Below are 24,555 nucleotides of genomic sequence, written 5' to 3' on the forward strand. Positions count from 1 at the left end.
TATGATTGCATGTTTTATGCAAAGCTAAATAATATCCCTTGTTACTCCAGTGTGATACTGCATGGTTTGATGGGCCCACAAACAGTATCAGCTGGTTCCAGCATAAATGCCGATGACATGGATGAGGAGACCATGAGAGCCGTTTAGTGAAGGACATCTGACAGGAATCAGTGATGGCAGGTCAGGCTGTAAAACACTGGTGTGGGATTTTATGTGATACATGAGGCTTTGGCTCCGGGTTTGAAACACAGGTTTGGTGCTGGGGGTGTAACATGGGTACGGAGGTACGGCTTTGGGAAGGAGACTCTGATGAAGGCAAGACAAATGCAAGATGTGGAACATGGGGATTGTGGTCTCAAAATGGAGCCTCATTCTTCAGGTTAACCAACCAAGAAGCAGAACAAGGTGTGAGTATGAACTGAGGTGGATCACAAACTTCATCAGAACCAGCAAACAAAATACTGATTGATTAATTAAAATCATAGATATTCTATTAAAACAGGAGTAAAAACCACTGTCATTCCTCAAACAACACAGAAATATTTAGGAAAACCTATTTTCTTAAAATCTGTGTACCATTATTAGCCCGCTGGTTCGCTGAAATGAGTGGATCACTGGAATTTGGAAGTCGGTCAGCTTCCTTCCTCTTCTGATTCCATTTTTTATAGACGCAGATTGAAACTAAAAGAAGGACTGCAATAACAACTCCAATAGAAGTCCAGAATGTTCTTCTTGGAGAAGCTGTGGAAGGAGATCAGGATTGTAGGTATGTTCAGTAGCAGCACATTCTCACAGCCTCTTCGCATGACAAAACAAGCAGGAAATAGATGTAACAATTCATAATAATCCTCAGCCATGAAAATTCCAGAGCTCACAGACCTCCCTGCAGACTGGTTCTGTATAAACTTACTAAAGCTAAGGGCATAATAATAACTATCAAAGCCAAAATGTTTGTTGGCGTGATTCTTAATTTATTTCCATTTTAAAAGCTTTTTTTCAATGGCAGGTGACAGCACATGCCAAGTCATCCAGCACAGACCATAGTTTAAATGTCAAGAGCTGATTGTGACCTGAGTCCCTGGTGCAGAAGGACAAAAGGGCTAGAGGTGAGTCTGAGAGGAGAAATATCATTTCATACCTCAGAATGAAAAGCTGAGAAATAAGAGCATAAGTGGGGCTTAAAATATAAAAGATAAACATCCGGAAGAGAAAAACTGGGTCACAGTGAAGATATATAATATAACACATATAATATAAGTCATCTACAGCGAGCAGCTGGGCCCCACACAGCAACACGATAGACGCATGTCTCTGGATTCAGGGAGGAAACTGGATTCAAATGCGAACTTCAAAGATGTGGAACCAAAAGGTGAAAAAACATCAACATGACATTAATGCAAACTACTGTCTGTAAAAAAGTGAAAATAGAGAGAGTTCACAGGTGAAGATAGAAAAGTTATAACATTTGGATAAACATCTGCTTTTTCTCCTTATGAAAAAGCTGGACGTCCTGTTAGGTGAGCAAACACACAGGAGATGGGGACTGGGACGTGCACAGGGTTTGTTGTTTCACTTTCTAATTGTTACACATTATGGTGCTACTGATGTTTTTAACAGCAGAGTTTGCCCCTTAACACCAGTGTAATATTGAGCTATTTTGATACATTATTAATTACAAAGACCTATGATTTTGGATCAGTATCTTTGGATTTAAAAATACAGGTAATAAACTAAAGCTAATGGTAAGGCATGTAGTGATGTGCTACAGAGCAGACAGGCAGTACTCACAGTGCACAGTGATCCTGAGGGGCTCTGATTTCACTGCAAGGAGGGGTTGTGGTCCTTTTGGTCCCAGGTCCAGTTCTGCCTCACAGCTGTACTCTGCTCCATCATCAGCTCTGCTGGGGGTGATCAGGAGGATGGAGGACACACTCACAGGTGCCTTTTCTCTGTCAGACTTTCCATCCTCTATGACATAGTCTCTGTCTTCATATACTAATGTGTCCCCTTTGTACCACTTCACAGTGAGGTTCTGAACAGGAGCGATGTTCTGGATCTCACACTTCAGCTGGTACTGACTCCCCTCCACCATGGGGTCAGTAGAGTTCACAGAACTGACAGAAACATTGTCTGGGGGTTCTGTGAGGGAAAATGAGAAGCATTATTTCTCAAAAACAACTCACAAATGAGACAGCTGTGCCTTATAGGAACAGAGACACACAGAGACATCCATGCCTTACAGTGAAATATTCTGCTGGGTTTTACTGATGTTTTAAGGTGATGCTCAGGTTGAATATTTCCCAGGTGTATGAGAGCTGACAGCTGCAGTAGCTCCATCAGAAGAGACACACTTACTGTACACAGTGACTGAGAGATCTTTTTTACATTCCGGTTTTCCTTTAGGAATGACATGACAGGAATAGTTTGCACAGTAATCTCTTATGTTCACTCGCAAAGTGATAAAATTGTTGCCATGTGTATCCTCCATGCACCTCAATGTAATTATGGATGTGGTGCAGTTCACTCCATGTGTCTCTGCCTCTCTGGAAGCATGGAGCTTAGCAGCACAGTTGTTATATTCCCAGTACATCCAAACACAATCTATGGACGTGGTGCAGTTCACTGATACTGGGTCCCCATGTTTCACCACCACTCTGGGAGGATGGAGCTTAATATCATGCTCATCATCAGCAACTGCAAAAGCAAACAGTGAAAGTAAAAAAACAAAATCAGCCACATCACTCTCCTTCAGTATTTCAGGGCACATTCCTCATGGTTATGGTTAAAGGCAGAAACGGAAGGTATTTAAAATTACTACCACTACCAAAAAAGAAATATCTTTTAAAAGTATCTTCACTATTTCAACATTATCTCCAGAGAGTTGAAAGCTGCTTTGGATGAGAGTTCATGTGCAGATGAGGAACAGCACACCAAGACCTACATACACAAAAACATATACATTCACGTGTAGAATTAAGAGATGAGTGGTCATTGTTGACACACCACAACAAAATGTGTCCTTTGCGTTTAACCCATATGTGACAGCTAATTCAGCACCCAGGGAACAGAACCTTGCTTAGGACACCTCTGTGGTGATTTGCTGGTCGGGGATTCAAACCAGCAATCTTTCAATTACAAGTGCCCTTCCCTACCCATTAAGCCACCACTGCCCATATACCTACACACATACACAAAAACATATACATACACATATACATATACATACAAACATTGCATCATCGATAATGTTAACAATATGGTTTGTGTTATTGAGTTTATTTAGGCATACATTTGTTGTTTGCATACTTCTCTTGTTATACAGTAAAAGTTTATATCTTTTATATTCTTAGTAAAGGGAGACTGTTATGCAAATGCCTGCAGACTGTCAGTTAGCAGCACATAACAGTAACACTAAGAAGCAGCTGAGCAGTGCAATGTTTCTCATACTCATGAACTCCCTGGTCTTCCATGACGGTTCACCAACGGCACATTAAAAGTTGAAACTCACCGACTTGGAGGACCAAGACCAGCCAGGAGACCAGCACCAGGCTGGATGTCATCTCAGGATGGTGACTGGCTGGTGGTTCTGTTCTGACCCGGGTTGGGCTTGTTTTCTAGGTCAAGTAAAAATGATCTTATTCTCAGCACAGCAGCAGATGTAAGAAATGGAAACCAACTTCTACAGGCATGAAGAAAACCACTGTGACCAAGACTGCAGGATGTGACGCAGTAAGTCAACCTTGAGCTAGGTGGCACATATCTGTTTTTTTTCTTCTTTTTCTGTTTTCTTTCTTTTATTTCTTTTTTCAGTATAACTTTATAATCCTTATTTATTATATATTTATTATATAAATTACACTGCAGGTTATGTATACCTTTTATGTGACAAATAAAAATCCTCCTTGTATCCTTGGAGAGTGATGGTAACATCTCAGTTACATTCCAGGAAAACCCAAATGTTATCAGTGAGGTACAGAAGTCATAAGGGTTTTGTCCGCAGGCCATTGTTGTGGCTTATAGCACATGAGGGATTAATTCAGTGTCGGGGGTGACTGGAGCCCTTCATGATGCTGGCTGCCTTTCTCAGGCAGCGTGTGGTGGTAATGTCCTGAAGTGAAGGCAGATGTGCCCCGGTGATGGCTTGGGTGGTCTTCACTGCCTTCTGCAGTGCTCTGAGGTGCCAAGCTGAGCAGTTCCTACACCGTGATACATTTTGCCAAGTAAAGATGGATTCTGTAATGCTTCTTTAGAAGAAGGTGGGGACTGCTGGCATCATCTGGACCTTGCCCATGAGTCTGAGGATATAGAGACTCCGGTGTGCCGTGCCCTGCTCACTCTGTCCATCTCATCCTCCTGTCTTCCCCTTCCCCTATTGGCTCGACAGAATGACCGGTCTCCTATTGGCTGTCTTCACATTCCTCCAAGGATCTATCTGTGGACGTTTTCTCTCACTGCTGCATCTGAATACCCTACTGCTCCAACCCAGAATATGTTGGCGTCAGTGCGCTTTGCCCTTCTTGATTTACTTCGGGACCTCTCTGAAGATCCCATCATACAGGCATTTCCTGAGGCTGTTGCCTTGCTTCTCCATGCAGGGCAGGAGTTGGTAACTGTCTCCCCGACTTCAGATCCCCAGGAGGTGGAAAGGATCCTGGAGAAACTGATATAGGTACAACACCTCCGGAGGGGAGCAGTTCAACCTTGCTGTCTTCATATGGGAAAATACAAAGCAGAGGAGGTGGGCTAAACCTTAAGGCAGGCCGAATTTTGGTCTCCCGAAACTAGAGACAAGGGCACACCATCTGTGGCAGTCGTTCCTGTCCTTGTCTCTGTTCCTCACTCTGTCAGTACTCTCACCCTGTATGGTCCTCGTTATCCTCTTGTTCCTGTCCAGAAATGTCTTCATTGCCGCCAGTTCCACAGTTGTTTTGTCTCTCTCCTGTTCTGCAATCCCCTCGGCCTCTTCAGTCCTCACCTGCCCTACTTGCACCTCGGTTCCTGCAAAGTCCTGCCAGCCCCTCGGCACCCTCCAACTCCGCCAGCCCTCTGAGGCCCTCATGTCCTGGGGAGATCCCTCCCCTCTAAAGGATGTTTTGTTTTCCTATTGGTCCCTTCCTCTGTTCCCTGTTTTGTCCTTGTGGTCCTTCTACCTTCTGCCCTGGTGTTGTCCCATTGTCTGTCCAGCCCGCACTCCTTGTAATCCCTAATTTTGCCCCTGTTCACTTCCCAGTTCCAGTAGTATCCTGCCTATTCTGTCTTGTCCAGAGATTTGTCCTGCACCTGGTTCCCCTGCTATCCTTGGTCCTATTTTGGTCTGTTTGTGCCCTTGATGATGTCTGGTACCTGGTCCTGAGTCTCAAGTAGAACCCTGTTCTGACCTCAGTGTTGGTCTTTTGTTGGGTCCCTGGGTTCCGCCTTTGAGGTACTGTCACGCCCTGCTCAGTCCATCCCCCTGATACTCCTGTCTTACCCGTGGTATGGCTCTCAACAAGCCACGCCTGGTGCTCGTTTGTCTTACCTCCTGTTCCTGTCCTCATGTTAACCATTCACAGCTGCCTCTTGTTTGCCCCTTTGTTAGTTGCTATTTAAGTGCCTCCCAGTCTGGTAATTCTCAGTCCGGTCATTGTTGGTTGTTTGCAGCCCTGATCTTGTTCCTGTCCTTTTAATTAATTCCCCTGCAGGGGTTTCTCACAAGAAGCTGCATTTTGGATCATCCCTTCCCCTTTTAGCGTGAGACAGTGCACCTTCTTGACTGCTGTAGCTGAATGTTATATAAATGGAAAATTGTCTGGGGTGACTTCTGAAAAATTGACGACTAGTTCCTTGGTCTTGGTGAAGTTAAAAAGTGTGTTTTTATTCATTATTAACAAATCATTTACATTTGGCTTGATGGTAGAACCAACATGTTTTATTAGGTTATTAATGTATCTTTAGCTTGATAGCGACGTGGTTTATTGATTGTAACCGTATATTTACCCCCATAGCGGCATGTTTTGTTGGTTGTTATACAGTATATACGAAATACGTTCCCAAATGTTTTAAAAAGCTGTGTTTTTATTAATTATTGAAAAAATCGTTTACATTTTATTTGATAGTACAACCAATATTTCATTATGGTTCAACCAACATGTTTTATTAACAAAAACAAGTGCACGTTCTATAGTTTTTCATGTAGTTTCAGAATATGGCCTCCAATTTGCCACCACACGTCTGGTTTTGTCACAATTTACAATTAAAGTTACATAACGTAAATTACACGTACCCAACATCAAATTTGGTGTCATATCAAATGACATTTTTCAAACACCCTTAATAAACAAACATTTTTAGTATGTTTAGTTTTGCTCCAGCACGTCTGGTTTTTCTGTGATTTCGACTTTCTTTCATATTTCATTTTTTTTTCAACTTTTTTTCATATACAATGCATTGTATATCTAATAATGTCATTTTGATACCAGTCATATAAAATCACCAGTAACCTGTCATTGTACAAACTAGTCAGCAGGGTTTACAGGCAGCTTGCAGTTGTGTAAACTTACAGATTTGCTGCTGCAGGTCCACTGATGCCGACCTTCGTATGCAGAACCTTCCACCTTCTGGTACTGTCACTCATATTATTAATATACATAAAAAATCTAAGAAAACATGTTGGTTGGACTACCAAGCTGAATGTAAACAATTTCTTAATAATTAATTAAAAACACTTTTTGAAAAACATTTTATTGATGTGAACTTGCGGGGTACCTTGAAACTGCACATGATCACGATTGTATCATCGGCCAAACAGTTGAGCGATACGTCACAGGCAGAAGGAATTCGGATGGCGGAAGACATTTGGCATGGCTGGTGTATCAGATGAAAAGCCATCTTTCACAACTGAGGCTCCACTTTGACTTAAACACCAGGTTCACCGCTTTCACTCTTTGCGGTAACAGACTTGCACTAACATGTAAATATACTGTGATGTTCAGTGAGAAAATGGCACTGACAACCGAGAATAGTATAACACAGTAAATTAAACTTTATTGATAATACACTCTCCCCTTTTCAGTTACACAATGGACACTCACTGCCTGCTGCCCAGCCGTCCCACCACCCAGTGCTGTGCACAAACCCCCTCGCCACAAATAACCATTCTCATGTGCCGCATTGCTACGAACAGCAGAAAACAAAAAAAAAACATACAACAGGGTAAGAAAATAAGTGTCAAACACAAGCAACTAACAACATCAACCGCTCACATCTGGAATACCTCTCAAGTCAGTGTGCTTTGCCAACAGTCAGGTTCACAGGTTGCACCCTGCATCATACTTGCACTTACATGTAAATATACCTTAAAATAAATGATTTGCACAATTTAATCTGGAGCTTATAAACATTTGTGTCATATGATACAATATTTGAAGTGGCTTGTTCCTCCAACACTGAAGCCCTGTATGTACAGCGTGGGAACAACATGTAAAACCAGCCCAGACCCTCAGTTCAGCCACACTGGTAAACAGGAAAGAGGTAAACAGGAAGTTCTGCTACTTTGTATAGACGAGAGAAAATCAGGGTGGTTTGCAAAAAATATGAAACCAAAGTAGATGATAAATTCTGTGCAAAACGGTTGGCAGGATAAGGAGGGCATTAGATATTAATATCTTTGCTGCTGCATGCCAGTCCCTCAGGGGCACCCATTGGTCACCTGACCTCAAGCTGAGTGTCACATGGCGATCACATGTGGGAGATGTTACTCTTGTGGTTTATTCTTCCCGCCAAATCAGAAGTCAGACGCCAGTTGTGTAAATCTTCGGATTCAGTCATTATTGCAACAGCAAGATTACAGCCAAGTTAAACATTGCTTAACTACAGTGTTGATGATATGTTTGATCTTCAACATAGTAATAAGCTGCAGAGCTAATTAAGGGCTAAAATAAAATAGCCAAGAGAAACTTTGAGGCTAACATTAGGTGCAGATATGTACAGGTACTTCATTGATTACATTGTGATGATTACATTGTGATTATACAGTTTTTTGGCATGCATTTTGATAATATATTAATAATTGCATTATGATTGCATCTGTTTTATGCAAAGCTAAATAATATCCCTTGTTATTCCAGTGTGATACTGCATGATTTGATGGGCCCACAAACAGTATCAGCTGGTTCCAGCATAAATGCCGATGACATGGATGAGGAGACCATGAGAGCCGTTTAGTGAAGGACATCTGACAGGAATCAGTGACGGCAGGTCAGGCTGTAAAACACTGGTGTGGGATTTTATGTGATACATGAGGCTTTGGCTCCGGGTTTGAAACACATGCAGGGTTTTGGGGAAGAAACAGAGGTTTGGTGCTGGGGGTGTAACATGGGTACGGAGGTACAGCTTTGGGAAGGAGACTCTGATGAAGGCAAGACAAATGCAGGATGTGGAACATGGGGATTGTGGTCACGCGTCTCTAAAATGGAGCCTCATTCTTCACACTGACCAACCGAGAAGCAGAACAAAGTGTGAGTAAGAACTGAGGTGGATAATAAACTTCATCAGAACCAGCAAACAAAATACTGATTGATTAAATAAAATCATAGATATTCTATTAAAACAGGGATAAAATCCACTGTGATTCCTCAAACAACATAGAAATATTAAGGAAAAACTATTTTCTTAAAATCTGAGTACCATTATTAGCCCGCTGGTTCACTGAAATGAGTGGATCACTGGAATTTGGAAGTCGGTCAGCTTCCTTCCTCTTCTGATTCCATTGTTTATAGACGCAGATTGAAAGTAAAAGAAGGACTGCAATAACAACTCCAATAGAAGTCCAGAATGTTCTTCTTGGAGGAGCTGTGGAAGGAGATCAGGATTATAGGTATGTACAGTAGCAGCACATTCTCACAGCCTCTTCGCATGACAAAACAAGCAGGAAATAGATGTAACAATTCATAATAATCCTCAGCCATGAAAATTGCAGAGCTCACAGACCTCCCTGCAGACTGGTTCTGTCTAAACTGACTGAAGCTAAGGTCATCATAAGTATCAAAGCCATAAATGTTTATTGGCGTGATTCTTAATTTATTTCCATTTTAAAAGCTTTTCTTCAATGGCAGGTGACAGCATATGCCAAGTCATCCAGCACAGACCATATTTTAAATGTCAAGAGCTGATTGTGACCTGAGTCCCTGGTGCAGAAGGACAAAAGGGCTAGAGGTGAGTCTGAGAGGAGAAATATCATTTCATACCTCAGAATGAAAAGCTGAGAAATAAGAGCATAAGTGGGACTTAAAATATAAAAGATAAACATCCGGAAGAGAAAAACTGGGTCACAGTGAAGATATATAATATAACACATATAATATAAGTCATCTACAGCGAGCAGCTGGACCCCACACAGCAACACGATAGACGCATGTCTCTGGATTCAGGGAGGAAACTGGATTAACATGCAAACTTCAAAGATGTGAAACCAAAAGGTGAAAAAACCTCAATTTGACATTAATGCAAACTACTGTCTGTAAAAAAGTGAAAATAGAGAGAGGTGAAGATAGAGAAGTTATAACATTTGGATTAACATCTGCTTTTTCTCCTGATGAAAAACCTGGACGTCCTGTTAGGTGAGCAGACCCACAGGAGATGGGGACTGGGACGTGCACAGGGTTTGTTGTTTCACTTTCTAATTGTTGCACATTATGGTGCTACTGATGTTTTTATTAATAGCTTCAGTGTAGCAGAGTTTGCCCCTTAACACCAGTGTAATATTGAGCTATTGATACATTTCTAATTACAAATAGCTATGATTTTGGATGAGTATCTTTAGATTAAAAAAATACAGGTAATAAACTATAGCTGATGGTAAAGCATGTAGTGATGTGCTACAGAGCAGACAGGAAGTACTCACAGTGCACAGTGATCCTGAGGGGCTTTGATTTCACTGCAAAGGGGGGTTGTGGTCCTTCTGGTCCCAGGTCCAGTTCTGCCCAACAGCTGTACTCTGCTCCATCATCGGCTCTGCTGGGGGTGATCAGGAGGGTGGAGGACACACCCACAGGTTTTTTTTCTTTTATGACATAGTCTCTGTCTTCATGTACTAATGTGTCCCCTTTGTACCACTTCACAGTGAGGTTCTGAACAGGAGCGATGTTCTGGATCTCACACTTCAGCTGGTACTGACTCCCCTCCACCATGGGGTCAGTAGAGTTCATAGAACTGACAGAAACATTGTCTGGGGGTTCTGTGAGGGAAAATGAGAAGCATTATTTCTCAAAAATAACTCACACATGAGACAGCTGTGCCTTATAGGAACAGAGACACACAGAGACATCCATGCCTTACAGTGAAATATTCTGCTGGGTTTTACTGATGTTTTAAGGTGATGCTCAGGTTGAATATTTCCCAGGTGTATGAGAGCTGACAGCTGCAGTAGCTCCATCAGAAGAGACATACTTACTGTACACAGTGACTGAGAGATCTTTTTTACATTCCGGTTTTCCTTTAGGAATGACATGACAGGAATAGTTTGCACAGTAATCTGTTATGTTCACTCGCAAAGTGATAAAATTGTTGACATGTGTATCCTCCCTGCACCTCAATGTAACTATGGATGTGGTGCAGTTCACTCCATGTGTCTCTGCCTCTCTGGAAGCATGGAGCTTAGCAGCACAGTTGTTATCAGCCCAGTACATCGAAATACAATCTATGGACGTGGTGCAGTTCACTGATACTGGGTCACCATCTTTCACCACCACTCTGGGAGGATGGAGCTTAATATCATGCTCATCATCAGCAACTGCAAAAGCAAACAGTGAAAGTAAAAAAACAAAATCAGCCACATCACTCTCCTTCAGTATTTCAGGGCACATTCCTCATGGTTATGGTTAAAGGCAGAAACGGAAGGTATTTAAAATTACTACCACTACCAAAAAAGAAATATCTTTTAAAAGTATCTTCACTATTTCAACATTATTTATCTCCAGAGAGTTGAAAGCTGCTTTGGATGAGAGTTCATGTGCAGATGAGGAACATCACACCAAGACCTACATACACACACATTCATATGTACATACACATATAATACATACACATATACATACAAACATTGCATCATCCATAATGATAACAATATGGTTTGTGTTATGTTGTGGTTTGTACTTTTGTTGTTTGCATACTTCTCTTGTTATACAGTAAAAGTTTATTTCTTTTATATTCTTAGTAAAGGGAGACTGTTATGCAAATGCCTGCAGACTGTCAGTTAGCAGCACATAACAGTAACACTAAGAAGCAGCTGAGCAGTGCAATGTTTCTCATACTCATGCACTTCCTGGTCTTCCTTGATGGTGCACCAACGGCATATTAAAAGTTGAAACTCACCGACTTGGAGGACCAAGACCAGCCAGGAGACCAACACCAGGCTGGATGTCATCTCTGGATGGCGATTGGCTGGTGGTTCTGTTCTGACCCGGGTTGGGCTTGTTTTTTAGATCAAGTAAAAATGATCTTATTCTCAGCACAGCAGCAGATGTAAGAAATGGAAACCAACTTCTACAGGCATGAAGAAAACCACTGTGACCAAGACTGCAGGATGTGACGCAGTAAGTCAACCTTGAGCTAGGTGGCACATATCTGTTGTTTTTCTTCTTCTTTTTCTATTTTCTTTCTTTTATTTCTTTTTTCAGTATAACTTTATAATCCTTATTTATTATATATTTATTATATAAATTACACTGCAGGTTATGTATACCTTTTATGTGACAAATAAAAATCCTCCTTGTATCCTTGGAGAGTGATGGTAACATCTCACTTACCTTCCAGGAAAACCCAAATGTTATCAGTGAGGTACAGAAGTCATAAGCGTTTTGTCCGCAGGCCTTTGTTGTGGCTTATAGCACATGAGGGATTAATTCAGTGTCGGGGGTGACTGGAGCCCTTCATGATGCTGGCTGCCTTTCTCAGGCAGCGTGTGATGGTAATGTCCTGAAGTGAAGGCAGATGTGCCCCGGTGATGGCTTGGGTGGTCTTCACTGCCTTCTGCAGTGCTCTGAGGTGCCAAGCCGAGCAGTTTCTACACCGTGAAACATTTTGCCAAGTAAAGATGGATTCTGTAATGCTTCTTTAGAAGAAGGTGGGGACTGCTGGCATCATCTGGACCTTGCCCATGAGTCTGAGGATATAAAGACTCCGGTGTGCCATGCCCTGCTCACTCTGTCCATCTCATCCTCCTGTCTTCCCATTCCCCTATTGGCTCGACAGAATGACCGGTCTCCTATTGGCTGTCTTCACATTCCTCCAAGGATCTATCTGTGGACGTTTTCTCTCACTGCTGCATCTGAATACCCTACTGCTCCAACCCAGAATATGTTGGCGTCAGTGCGCTTTGCCCTTCTTGATTTACTTCGGGACCTCTCTGAAGATCCCATCATACAGGCATTTCCTGAGGCTGTTGCCTTGCTCCTCCATGCAGGGCAGGAGTTGGTGACTGTCTCCCCGACTTCAGATCCCCAGGAGCTGGAAAGGATCCTGGAGAAACTGATACAGGTACAACACCTCCGGAGGGGAGCAGTTCAACCTTGCTGTCTTCATATGGGAAAATACGAGGCAGAGGAGGTGGGCTAAACCTTAAGGCTGGCCAAATTTTGGTCTCCCGAAACTGGAGACAAGGGCACACCATCTGTGGCAGTCATTCCTGTCCTTTTTTCTGTTTCTCACTCTGTCAGTACTCTCACCCTGTATGGTCCTCGTTATCCTCTTGTTCCTGTCCAGAAGTGATTTCATTGCCGCCAGTTCCACAGTTGTTTTGTCTCTCTCCTGTTCTGCAATCCCCTCGGCCTCTTCAGTCCTCACCTGCCCTACTTGCACCTCGGCACCCTCCAACTCCGCCAGCCCTCTGAGGCCTTCATGTCCTGGGGAGATCCCTCCCCTCTAAAGGATGTTTTGTTTTCCTATTGGTCCCTTCCTCTGTTCCCTGTTTTGTCCTTGTGGTCCTTCTACCTTCTGCCCTGGTGTTGTCCCATTGTCTGTCCAGCCCGCTCTCCTTGCAATCCCTAATTTTGCCCCTGTTCACTTCCCAGTTCCAGTAGTATCCTGCCTATTCTGTCTTGTCCAGAGATTTGTCCTGCACCTGGTTCCCCTGCTATCCTTGGTCCTATTTTGGTCTGTTTGTGCCCTTGATGATGTCTGGTACCTGGTCCTGAGTCTCAGGTAGAACCCTGTTCTGACCTCAGTGTTGGTCTTTTGTTGGGTCCCTGGGTTCCGCCTTTGCGGTACTGTCATGCCCTGCTCAGTCCATCCCCCTGATACTCCTGTCTTACCCCTGGCATGGCTCTCAACAAGCCACGCCTGGTGCTCGTTTGTCTTACCTCCTGTTCCTGTCCTCATGTTAACCATTCACAGCTGCCTCTTGTTTGCCCCTTTGTTAGTTGGTATTTAAGTGCCTCCCAGTCTGGTAATTCTCAGTCCGGTCATTGTTGGTTGTTTGCAGCCCTGATCTTGTTCCTGTCCCTTTAATAAATTCCCCTGTGGGGGCTTCTCACAAGAAGCTGCATTTTGGATCATCCCTTCCCCTTTTAGCGTGAGACAGTGCACCTTCTTGACTGCTGTAGCTGAATGTTATATAAATGGAAAATTGTCTGGGGTGACTTCTGAAAAATTGACGACTAGTTCCTTGGTCTTGGTGAAGTTAAAAAGTGTGTTTTTATTCATTATTAACAAATCATTTACATTTGGCTTGATGGTAGAACCAACATGTTTTATTAGGTTATTAATGTATCTTTAGCTTGATAGCGACGTGGTTTATTGATTGTAACCGTATATTTACCCCCATAGCGGCATGTTTTGTTGGTTGTTATACAGTATATACGAAATACGTTCCCAAATGTTTTAAAAAGCTGTGTTTTTATTAATTATTGAAAAAATCGTTTACATTTTATTTGATAGTACAACCAATATTTCATTATGGTTCAACCAACATGTTTTATTAACAAAAACAAGTGCACGTTCTATAGTTTTTCATGTAGTTTCAGAATATGGCCTCCAATTTGCCACCACACGTCTGGTTTTGTCACAATTTACAATTAAAGTTACATAACATAAATTACAGTACCCAACATCAAATTTGGTGAGTAATATCAAATGACATTTTTCAAACACCCTTAATAAACAAACATTTTTAGTATATTTAGTTTTGCTCCAGCACGTCTGGTTTTTCTGTGATTTCGACTTTCTTTCATATTTCATTTTTTTTTCAACTTTTTTTCATATACAATGCATTGTATATCTAATAATGTCATTTTGATACCAGTCATATAAAATCACCAGTAACCTGTCATTGTACAAACTAGTCAGCAGGGTTTACAGGCAGCTTGCAGTTGTGTAAACTTACAGGTATGCTGCTGCAGGTCCACTGATGCCGACCTTCGTATGCAGAACCGTCCACCGTCCACCTTCTGGTACTGTCAGTCATATTATTAATATACATTAAAAATCTAAGAAAACATGTTGGTTGGACTACCAACAATGTAAACAATTTCTTAATAATTAATTAAAAACACTTTTTGAAAAACATTTTATTGATGTGAACTTGCGGGGTACCTTGAAACTGCACATGATCACGATTGTATCATCGGCCAAACGGCTGAGCGATACGTCACAGGCAGAAGGAATTCGGATGGCGGAAGACATTTGGCATGGCTGGTGTATCAGATGAAAAGCCATCTTTCACAACTGAGGCTCCACTTTGACTTAAACACCAGGTTCACCGCTTTCACTCTTTGCGGTAACAGACTTGCACTAACATGTAAATATACTGTGATGTTCAGTGAGAAAATGGCACTGACAACCTAGAATAGTATAACACAGTAAATTAAACTTTATTGATAATACACTCTCCCCTTTTCAGTTACACAATGGACACTCACTGCCTGCTGCCCAGCCGTCCCACCACCCAGTGCTGTGCACAAACCCCCTCGCCACAAATAACCATTCTCATGTGCCGCATTGCTACGAACAGCAGAAAACAAAAAAAAAAAAACATACAACAGGGTAAGAAAATAAGTGTCAAACACAAGCAACTAACAACATCAACCGCTCACATCTGGAATACCTCTCAAGTCAGCGTGCTTTGCCAACAGTCAGGTTCACAGGTTGCACCCTGCATCATACTTGCACTTACATGTAAATATACCTTAAAATAAATGATTTGCACAATTTAATCTGGAGCTTATAAACATTTGTGTCATATGATACAATATTTGAAGTGGCTTGTTCCTCCAACACTGAAGCCCTGTATGTACAGCGTGGGAACAACATGTAAAACCAGCCCAGACCCCCAGTTCAGCCACACTGGTAAACAGGAAAGAGGTAAACCCATTGGTCACCTGCTGAGTGTCACATGGCGATCACATGTGGGAGATGTTACTCTTGTGGTTTGTTCTTCCCGCCAAATCAGAAGTCAGACGCCAGTTGTGTAAATCTTCGGATTCAGTCATTATTGCAACAACAAGATTACAGCCAAGTTACGTTGCTTAGCTACAGGGTTGATGATATGTTTGATCTTCAACATAGTAATAAGCTGCAGAGCTAATTAAGGTGGATGTTCATGCATCCAGGGCTAAAATAAAATCGCCAACAGAAACTTTGAGGCTAACATTAGGTGCAGATATGTACTTCATTGATTACATTGTGATGATTACATTATGATTATACAGTATACAGTTTTTTTGGCATGCATTTTGATAATATACTAATAATTGCATTATGATTGCATGTTTTATGCAAAGCTAAATAATATCCCTTGTTATTCCAGTGTGATACTGCATGGTTTGATGGGCCCACAAACAGTATCAGCTGGTTCCAGCATAAATGCCGATGACATGGATGAGGAGACCATGAGAGCCATTTAGTGAAGGACATCTGACAGGAATCAGTGACGGCAGGTCAGGCTGTAAAACACTGGTGTGGGATTTTATGTGATACATGAGGCTTTGGCTCCGGGTTTGAAACACAGGTTTGGTGCTGGGGGTGTAACATGGGTACGGAGGTACGGCTTTGGGAAGGAGACTCTGATGAAGGCAAGACAAATGCAGGATGTGGAACATGGGGATTGTGGTCACGCGTCTCTAAAATGGAGCCTCATTCTTCAGGTTGACCAACCAAGAAGCAGAACAAAGTGTGAGTATGAACTGAGGTGGATCACAAACTTCATCAGAACCAGCAAACAAAATACTGATTGATTAATTAAAATCATAGATATTCTATTAAAACAGGGATAAAATCCACTGTCATTCCTCAAACAACATAGAAATATTAAGGAAAACCTATTTTCTTAAAATCTGTGTACCATTATTAGCCCGCTGGTTCACTGAAATGAGTGGATCACTGGAATTTGGAAGTCGGTCAGCTTCCTTCCTCTTCTGATTCCATTGTTTATAGACGCAGATTGAAACTAAAAGAAGGACTGCAATAACAACTCCAATAGAAGTCCAGAATGTTCTTCTTGGAGGAGCTGTGGAATGAGATCAGGATTATAGGTATGTACAGTAGCAGCACATTCTCACAGCCTCTTTGCATGACAAAACAAGCAGGAAATAGATGTAACAATTCATAATAATCCTCAGTCATGAAAATTGCAGAGCTCACAGACCTCCCTGCAGACTGGTTCTGTCTAAACTGACTGAAGCTAAGGGCATCATAATAACTATCAAAGCCAAAATGTTTGTTGGCGTGATTCTTAATTTATTTCCATTTTAAAAGCTTTTCTTCAATGGCAGGTGACAGCACATGCCAAGTCATCCAGCACAGACCATAGTTTAAATGTCAAGAGCTGATTGTGACCTGAGTCCCTGGTGCAGAAGGACAAAAGGGCTAGAGGTGAGTCTGAGAGGAGAACATAAGAACTATACAAACGAGAGGAGGCCATTCGGCCCATCGAGCTCGCTTGGGGAGAACTTAACTAATAGCTCAGAGTTGTTAAAATCTTATCTAGCTCTGACTTAAAGGAACCCAAGGATTCAGCTTGCACTACATTATCAGGAAGACTATTCCATACTCTGACTACACGCTGTGTAAAGAAGTGCTTCCTTAAATCCAGTTTGAAATGTTCTCCCGCTAATTTCCACCTATGGCCACGAGTTCTTGTATTTGAACTAATGCTGAAGTAACTATTCGGTTGAACAGCATCCAAACCTGTTAGAATCTTATAGACCTGGATCATGTCCCCCCTCAGTCTCCTTTGCTTGAGGCTGAACAGATTTAGCTCAAATAACCTTTCCTCGTATGACATTCCTCTAAGACCAGGAATCATTCTTGTGGCCCTACGCTGCACCTTTTCTAAGGCCGCTATGTCCTTTTTAAGATATGGTGACCAAACCTGTGCACAATATTCTAGGTGAGGTCTCACCAAGGAATTGTATAATCTTAGCATTACCTCCCTTGACTTAAACTCCACACACCTGGAGATATACCCCAACATCCTATTGGCCTTTTTTATTGCTTCCCCGCACTGGCGAGAATGAGACATGGAAGCATCAACATACACACCAAGGTCTTTCTCATAGTCAGCTACCTTTATTTCAGTAGGTCCCATAAAATACCGGTACTTTATATTTCTGCTCCCTACATGGAGTACCTTACATTTGTCTATGTTAAATTTCATCTGCCAGGTGTCAGCCCAGTCACTAATTAAATTAAGATCCTGCTGTAGCTGCTGAGCCGCTAGTTCAGTATCTGCTACACCACCCACCTTGGTGTCATCTGCAAATTTCACCAGTTTACTGTATATATTGGTGTCTATATCATTTATGTAAATTAGGAACAAAAGTGGTCCTAAAATTGAACCCTGCGGTACCCCACAATGAACGCAGGCCCACTGTGACATTGAGCCTCTTATAACTACTCGCTGCTTCCTATCCGTTAACCAGTTATCAATCCAGGTCGCTACAGTTCCTAAAATACCTGTCGCTTTGAGTTTAAGTGAGAGCCTCTTGTGGGGAACAACATCAAAAGCCTTTTGGAAATCTAAGTAGATGACATCATAGGCCTTCTTATCATCAACTTCCTGAGTAGCTTCCTCAAAAAACTCCAACAGATTTGTTAAACAGGATCTACCTCTCCTAAATCCATGCTGGCTATCCCTCAAAATGTTATTTGAGTCCAGGTAATCTACCATTTTCTCTTTGATTATAGCCTCCATAACTTTACCAGTTATACAAGTTAGACTGATTGGCCTATAGTTTGACAAATTACTTCTATCCCCTTTTTTGAAAATGGGCGTTATGTTGGCATGCTTCCAATCAGAAGGTACCACACCTTCAGATAAGGATTTTTGAAACAGTAAATTTAAGGGTCGGCAAATAATATCCCTCATCTCTTTTTTTTTTTTTCAACTTTTTATTTATGAAGTGTCAACACAATACAATCTCTTTTAACACTATAGGTAAGATGCCATCAGGGCCCTGTGATTTATTTATTTTGAGCTTTGCTATGCTTTGCAAAACATCAGCTTCAGTTATATATATATTAGTTATAGACGATGTTTGATTAGTAATAAGAACTGGTAAGTTACTAGTGTCCTCAACCGAGAATACCCGTGCAAAACTATCATTGAACTCATTTACTATGTCAATGTCGTTTTCAATTATAAGACCCTTACTATCCTGCAGATTAGTAATTTCAGCTTTTAGAGCTCTTTTAGAGTTAAAATACTGGAAGAAACTTTTAACGTCATCCTTAGCTTCCAATGCGATCTTCCTTTCGACATTCCATTTAGCTCGTCTAATGTCATTTTTTAATTCAGCCTGTAGATTTAGATACTCTTGCTTTTATTATGTCATCATCAGTTATTTTCCATCTCTGGAACAAAGCCCTTTTCCTCCTTACTTTATACTTTATTTCCCTATTAAACCACCTAGGTTGCAATTTCCTAGATTTATTCTTGCTGGAAACAGGTATGAAGTCCTCTTGCACTTGCAATAATGTGCTTTTAAAAAATTCCCATGCCTCTTCAACAGTTTTGTTATTTAACTCCATCCAGTTCACAGTTTCTAGTTTTAATCTCATACAATTGAAGTTAGCCTTCCTAACATTACATATTTTTGATTTGGACTTTGCTCTTCGGGCACTAAACTTAACCTCAAATTTAACCATGTTATGATCGCTACTGTCAAGTGGTTCTAAAACGTCTAATTTACCAATCCTGTCCTGGTTATTAGACAAAACAAGATCAAGAATGGCATCTCCCCTGGTAGGGGTGTTAACAAACTGAGTAAAAAAACAATCCTGTACTAATTCCACCATCTCAAGTTCATTTTCAGAAGAGCCAGCAACAATGTCCCACTGCATCCCCGGTAGATTAAAATCACCCATAACTACCACATCATTTTTATTGCTCATAATCCTAATATCACTGTATAACAATCTGCTTTCCTCAGCAGCTACATTGGGTGCTCTGTAACAAACACCGACAATTAGGCTATTTGAGTTTGTAGCATCTAATTTTACCCATATAGCTTCCGTACTTTTACTTATATCAGTAAGCTCCCTTGCCTGCAAGTTTTCCTTTACATATACTGCAACACCACCTCCCTTCTTACCTATACGGTCTTTACGGAACAATGTGTAACCATCCATATTATATTCTTGTCCATCCTTATCACTCAACCACGTTTCAGTTATTGCTATAATATCATAAGAGTCTGATGAGATAAGAGCCTCTAAATCATGAATTTTATTCCTAATACTCCTGGCGTTTAAATACAGACAACAAAGGGTAGGTCTATTACAGTGCCTATTTATAATATGATTTTTTGGGGCTTTCCGTTTCCCCCCAGGTACATACTTAACTAACCTCCCTGCCCCCCCCAGTCCCTAGTTTAAACATTCCTCAACTACTCTACAAATACGCCTTCCCAGTACACTGGTTCCCCTCCGGTTCAGATGCAACCCATCCGGCTTGAACAGGTCCCACCTGTTCCAGAAGGTCCTCCAGTGCCCCATAAACCTAAACCCCTCTTTCCTACACCATCCTTTTAGCCACGCATTTAATCTCCTTATCTCAGCTAACTTAGCCTGACTTGCGCGTGGCACGGGGAGTATTTCAGAAAATAACTGAACTGTCAGAAAATGCCTTCATACCACAGAATGAAAAGCTGAGAAATAAGAGCATAAGTGAGACTTAAAATATAAAAGATAAACATCCGGAAGAGAAAAACTGGGTCACAGTTAAGATTGTGAATAAAACACACATAAGAGTGATCAGTCATCTACAGCGAGCAGCTGGGCCCCACACAGCAACACGATAGACGCATGTCTCTGGATTCAGGGAGGAAACTGGATTCACATGCGAACTTCAAAGATGTGAAACCAAAAGCATCAACATGACATTAATGCAAACTACTGTCTGTAAAAAAGTGAAAATAGAGAGAGTTCACAGGTGAAGATAGAGAAGTTATAACATTTGGATAAACATCTGCTTTTTCTCCTTATGAAAAACCTGGACGTCCTGTTAGGTGAGCAGACCCACAGGAGATGGGGACTGGGACGTGCACAGGGTTTGTTGTTTCACTTTCTAATTGTTACACATTATGGTGCTACTGATGTTTTTAACAGCAGAGTTTGCCCCTTAACACCAGTGTAATATTGAGCCATTGATACATTTCTAATTACAAAGACCAATGATTTTGGATCAGTATCTTTGGATTTAAAAATGCAGGTAATAAACTAAAGCTGATGGTAAAGCATGTAGTGATGTGCTACAGAGCAGACAGGCAGTACTCACAGTGCACAGTGATCCTGAGGGGCTCTGATTTCACTGCAAGGGGGGGTTGTGGTCCTTCAGGTCCCAGGTCCAGTTCTGCCTCACAGCTGTACTCTGCTCCATCATCAGCTCTGCTGGGGGTGATCAGGAGGGTGGAGGACACACTCACAGGTTCCTTTTCTCTGTCAGACTTTCCATCTTCTATGACATAGTCTCTGTCTCCATGTACTAATGTGTCCCCTTTGTACCACTTCACAGTGAGATTCTGAACAGGAGCGATGTTCTGGATCTCACACTTCAGCTGGTACTGACTCCCCTCCACCATGGGGTCAGTAGAGTCTATAGAACTGACAGAAACACTGTCTGGGGGTTCTGTGAGGGAAAACGAGAAGCATTATTTCTCAAAAATAACTCACACATGAGACAGCTGTGCCTTATAGGAACAGAGACACATAGAGACATCCATGCCTTACAGTGAAATATTCTGCTGGGTTTTACTGATGTTTTAAGGTGATGCTCAGGTTGAATATTTCCCAGGTGTATGAGAGCTGACAGCTGCAGTAGCTCCATCAGAAGAGACATACTTACTGTACACAGTGACTGAGAGATCTTTTTTACATTCCGGTTTTCTTTTAGGAATGACATGACAGGAATAGTTTGCACAGTAATCTCTTATGTTCACTCGCAAAGTGATAAAATTGTTGCCATGTGTATCCTCCCTGCACCTCAATGTAACTATGGATGTGGCGTAGTTCACTCCATGTGTCACTGCCTCTCTGGAAGCATGGAGCTTAGCAGCACAGTTATCAGCCCAGTACATCATAATACAATCTATGGACACTGTGCAGTTGACTGATACTGGGTCTCCATGTCTCACCACCACTCTGGGAGGATGGAGCTTAATACCATGCTCATCATCAGCAACTGCAAAAGCAAACAGTGAAAGTAAAAAAACAAAATCAGCCACATCACTCTCCTTCAGTATTTTAGGGCACATTCCTCATGGTTATGGTTAAAGGCAGAAACGGAAGGTATTTAAAATTACTACCACTACCAAAAAAGAAATATCTTTTAAAAGTATCTTCACTATTGCAACATTATTTATCTCCAGAGAGTTGAAAGCTGCTTTGGATGAGAGTTCATGTGCAGATGGGGAACATCACACCAAGACCTACATACACATATACACATATACCTTCACATGTACATACACATATAATACATATACATACAAACATTGAATCATCCATAATGATAACATTATGGTTTGTGTTATGATTTTATTTAGGCGTACATTTGTTGTTTGCATACTTCTCTTGTTATACAGTAAAAGTTTATTTCTTTTATATTCTTAGCAAAAGGAGACTGTTATGCAAATGCCTGCAGACTGTCAGTTAGCAGCACATAACAGTAACACTAAGAAGCAGCTGAGCAGTGCAATGTTTCTCATACTCATGCACTCCCTGGTCTTCCATGACGGTTCACCAACGGCACATTTAAAGTTGAAACTCACCAACTTGGAGGACCAAGACCAGCCAGGAGACCAACACCAGGCTGGATGTCATCTCTGGATGGCGACTGGCTGGTGGTTCTGTTCTGACCCGGGTTGGGCTTCTTTTTTAGATCAAGTAAAAATTATCTTATTCTCAGCACAGCAGCAGACGTAAGAAATGGAAACCAACTTCTACAGGCATGAAGAAAACCACTGTGACCAAGACTGCAGGATGTGACGCCGTAAGTCAACCTTCAGCTAGGTGGCACATATCTGTTTTTTTCCTCTTTTTCTATTTTCTTTCTTTTATATCTTTTTTCAGTATAACTTTATAATCCTTATTTATTATATATTATATAAATATCACTGCAGATTACACTCTGACTGTATACCTTTTATGTGATAAATAAAAATCCTCCTTGTATCCTTGGAGAGTGGACAAGTCTCTCAGCAATATCCTCCTGAGACCCCACCCATTCATTTATGTCCATTGTAGTGGACATTTTGTCTTTTCACTGATGTACAATTTAATCTAAATTGTAAGATGTGTTATTTCCCCCAAAAACAAATAACCTATAATTGAAGGACACTTTTTTCCTTGGGTCTCAGGAGGATATAATAGAAAGAAATAACAATATAAGTAAAAAATTGTAAAAAAAAAATTGAATGTAACCGCTGGCATGTACTGAGGTGGGGGGGGGGAGACAACGTTATTGCACATGAAATAAAGTGACAAGAGTGAGCAGCAGTACAATTGTCAGCGATTTAAGGTGGCACTCAAGTAACAGTATTGCAAAGAGTAAGAGTTTTTTACTTTTATTTTTTGTAATAATAAAAATAAAGTGCAAAGTGTACCTGAGTCTTTCAACCTTGACACCATTGATGTGGATGGGCTGGTGTTCCCCAACTGGTCGTTTCCGGTAGTCCACTATCATTTCTCTTGTTTTACTGACATTAAGAGAGAGGTTATTATCCAGACACCAGGTGTACAGTGCCATCACCTCCTCTCTATAGGCCATCTCGTCATCGTCCATAATGAGGCCTATGGTGGTTGTGTCATCCGCAAATTTGAGGATGCTATTGGACCTGTGTTTAGCGACACAGTCGTGAGTGAACTGGGAATACAGGAGGGGGCTAAGCACACATCCCAGCGGCGTTCCTGTGTTTAAGATGAGTGATGAGGAAGTGTGTTTACCTACTCTCACCACCTGGGGCCTGCTTGTGAGGAAATAGGGAATCCACCTGCACATGGATGGTCCCAGCCAAAGGTCGACGAGCTTCGAGGCAAGTTTTGAGGGGATGGTGGTGTTGAATGCCGAGCTGTAATCGATGAAGAACATTCTTGCATATGTATTCTTGCATTGCATATGAATGCATTATTATTAGTTATGAATATGTTTATAAATTACTAAAGACATGCCCTTAAGTAAAAGGTTACCGAAGTGTTTCAATAGTATTCCCAACATGGCAGGAGTCCAACATGAAAGTCATCATCACCTGCAAAAAAAAAAATGCCAGCAATAAGTGATACTGGGGCTCTGTGTTGCAGAATCACTATCTATAAATAAATCAGGAATAACATTCTTACTGGAGACCTGATGGTACTTTTTGCTACTGGGTTGAAACAGGCAGTGACTGACAGTGCATGATAAATCCACCCTTGATGATATTTGGCCCCATTTCAAATAATATGCCACTGAGACCAGCCTGGACTCCCTCACAGCCAATCTAGCACTGTGACCTCACACTCCCAGGGTTGGGGGGTTTATTTCTATTCAAGGTTAGATATGAAATCCGTAAAATCTCTTCCCATGTTTGCATGGTTATCCTCTCAGGAAATCCAGAATTTTTGCACAGTCTGAATACACGAAGTAATGTGGACTGTAATATAAATAATGATCTCACACCAGAGCCTGCCCCTCCCTTGGACTAGTTTCAGAGTTAATCTGAAGTAAAAGTGAATTATATTCAGGATTAGTCCCTGTCTTGGCCAGCAGGTGTCTCCCAATGTTTCCCAGGTCTGTTCCTCTGCTTCCCAGTCTACTGTCTGGCTGAATGGCTTAAGCATGTAGCAATTAACCATGCATCTATTGTCGTGGGTTCAAGGCTACCCCAAATGATGTTTAAGTGATCAAGTTTTGTATTTTTCCCCCATGTTAATTATTGTTCTTGTATTGATCCTTGCTTTTGTTCTTTGTTTCTGTGTCATCCCTGCCTGTGTAAAGTTATGTAATTGTGTTCTGTTTCACCCTGTTCTCAGTCTCTCCTAGTGTGTGAAGTTGTTTGTTAATTATCAACACGTGCTCCTCCTGGCCCCTAGGCCCCTGTGTTTGTGGTT

At 41.5% G+C, this 24,555-nt stretch overlaps 2 protein-coding genes and 2 long non-coding RNA genes across 4 annotated transcripts; 2 read left to right on the forward strand and 2 right to left on the reverse strand.

Annotated features, from left to right (window-relative positions):
• The first annotated feature begins 384 nt into the window (after positions 1 to 384).
• On the forward strand, positions 385 to 23,443 carry LOC111849272 (uncharacterized). Its single transcript, XR_011984675.1, has 5 exons — positions 385 to 766; positions 1,007 to 1,559; positions 9,948 to 11,570; positions 12,440 to 12,513; positions 23,345 to 23,443. It is a non-coding gene; the product is annotated as an uncharacterized lncRNA (long non-coding RNA).
• On the reverse strand, positions 1,763 to 4,382 carry LOC140581594 (intercellular adhesion molecule 1-like). Its single transcript, XM_072704680.1, has 4 exons — positions 3,940 to 4,382; positions 3,509 to 3,679; positions 2,356 to 2,694; positions 1,763 to 2,139 (listed from the first exon to the last, which is right to left on the reverse strand). Exons 2-4 carry the CDS (start codon positions 3,558 to 3,560, stop codon positions 1,763 to 1,765), a joined length of 768 nt encoding a protein of 255 aa, XP_072560781.1. The 5' UTR covers positions 3,561 to 3,679; positions 3,940 to 4,382.
• On the forward strand, positions 1,972 to 6,004 carry LOC140581596 (uncharacterized). Its single transcript, XR_011984677.1, has 3 exons — positions 1,972 to 2,095; positions 3,646 to 3,729; positions 4,596 to 6,004. It is a non-coding gene; the product is annotated as an uncharacterized lncRNA (long non-coding RNA).
• Positions 13,853 to 23,663, reverse strand: LOC140581595 (intercellular adhesion molecule 1-like). The gene is made up of 7 exons (XM_072704681.1): positions 23,656 to 23,663; positions 23,413 to 23,537; positions 23,073 to 23,303; positions 22,239 to 22,339; positions 21,314 to 21,649; positions 20,747 to 21,097; positions 13,853 to 16,477 (listed from the first exon to the last, which is right to left on the reverse strand). Exons 3-7 carry the CDS (start codon positions 23,249 to 23,251, stop codon positions 16,290 to 16,292), a joined length of 1,155 nt encoding a protein of 384 aa, XP_072560782.1. The 5' UTR covers positions 23,252 to 23,303; positions 23,413 to 23,537; positions 23,656 to 23,663; the 3' UTR covers positions 13,853 to 16,289.
• Between the last annotated feature and the right edge of the window lie 892 nt (positions 23,664 to 24,555).

This window comes from Paramormyrops kingsleyae, chromosome 22, assembly GCF_048594095.1.
Source record: "Paramormyrops kingsleyae isolate MSU_618 chromosome 22, PKINGS_0.4, whole genome shotgun sequence".
NCBI classification, from domain to species: Eukaryota; Metazoa; Chordata; class Actinopteri; order Osteoglossiformes; family Mormyridae; genus Paramormyrops; species Paramormyrops kingsleyae.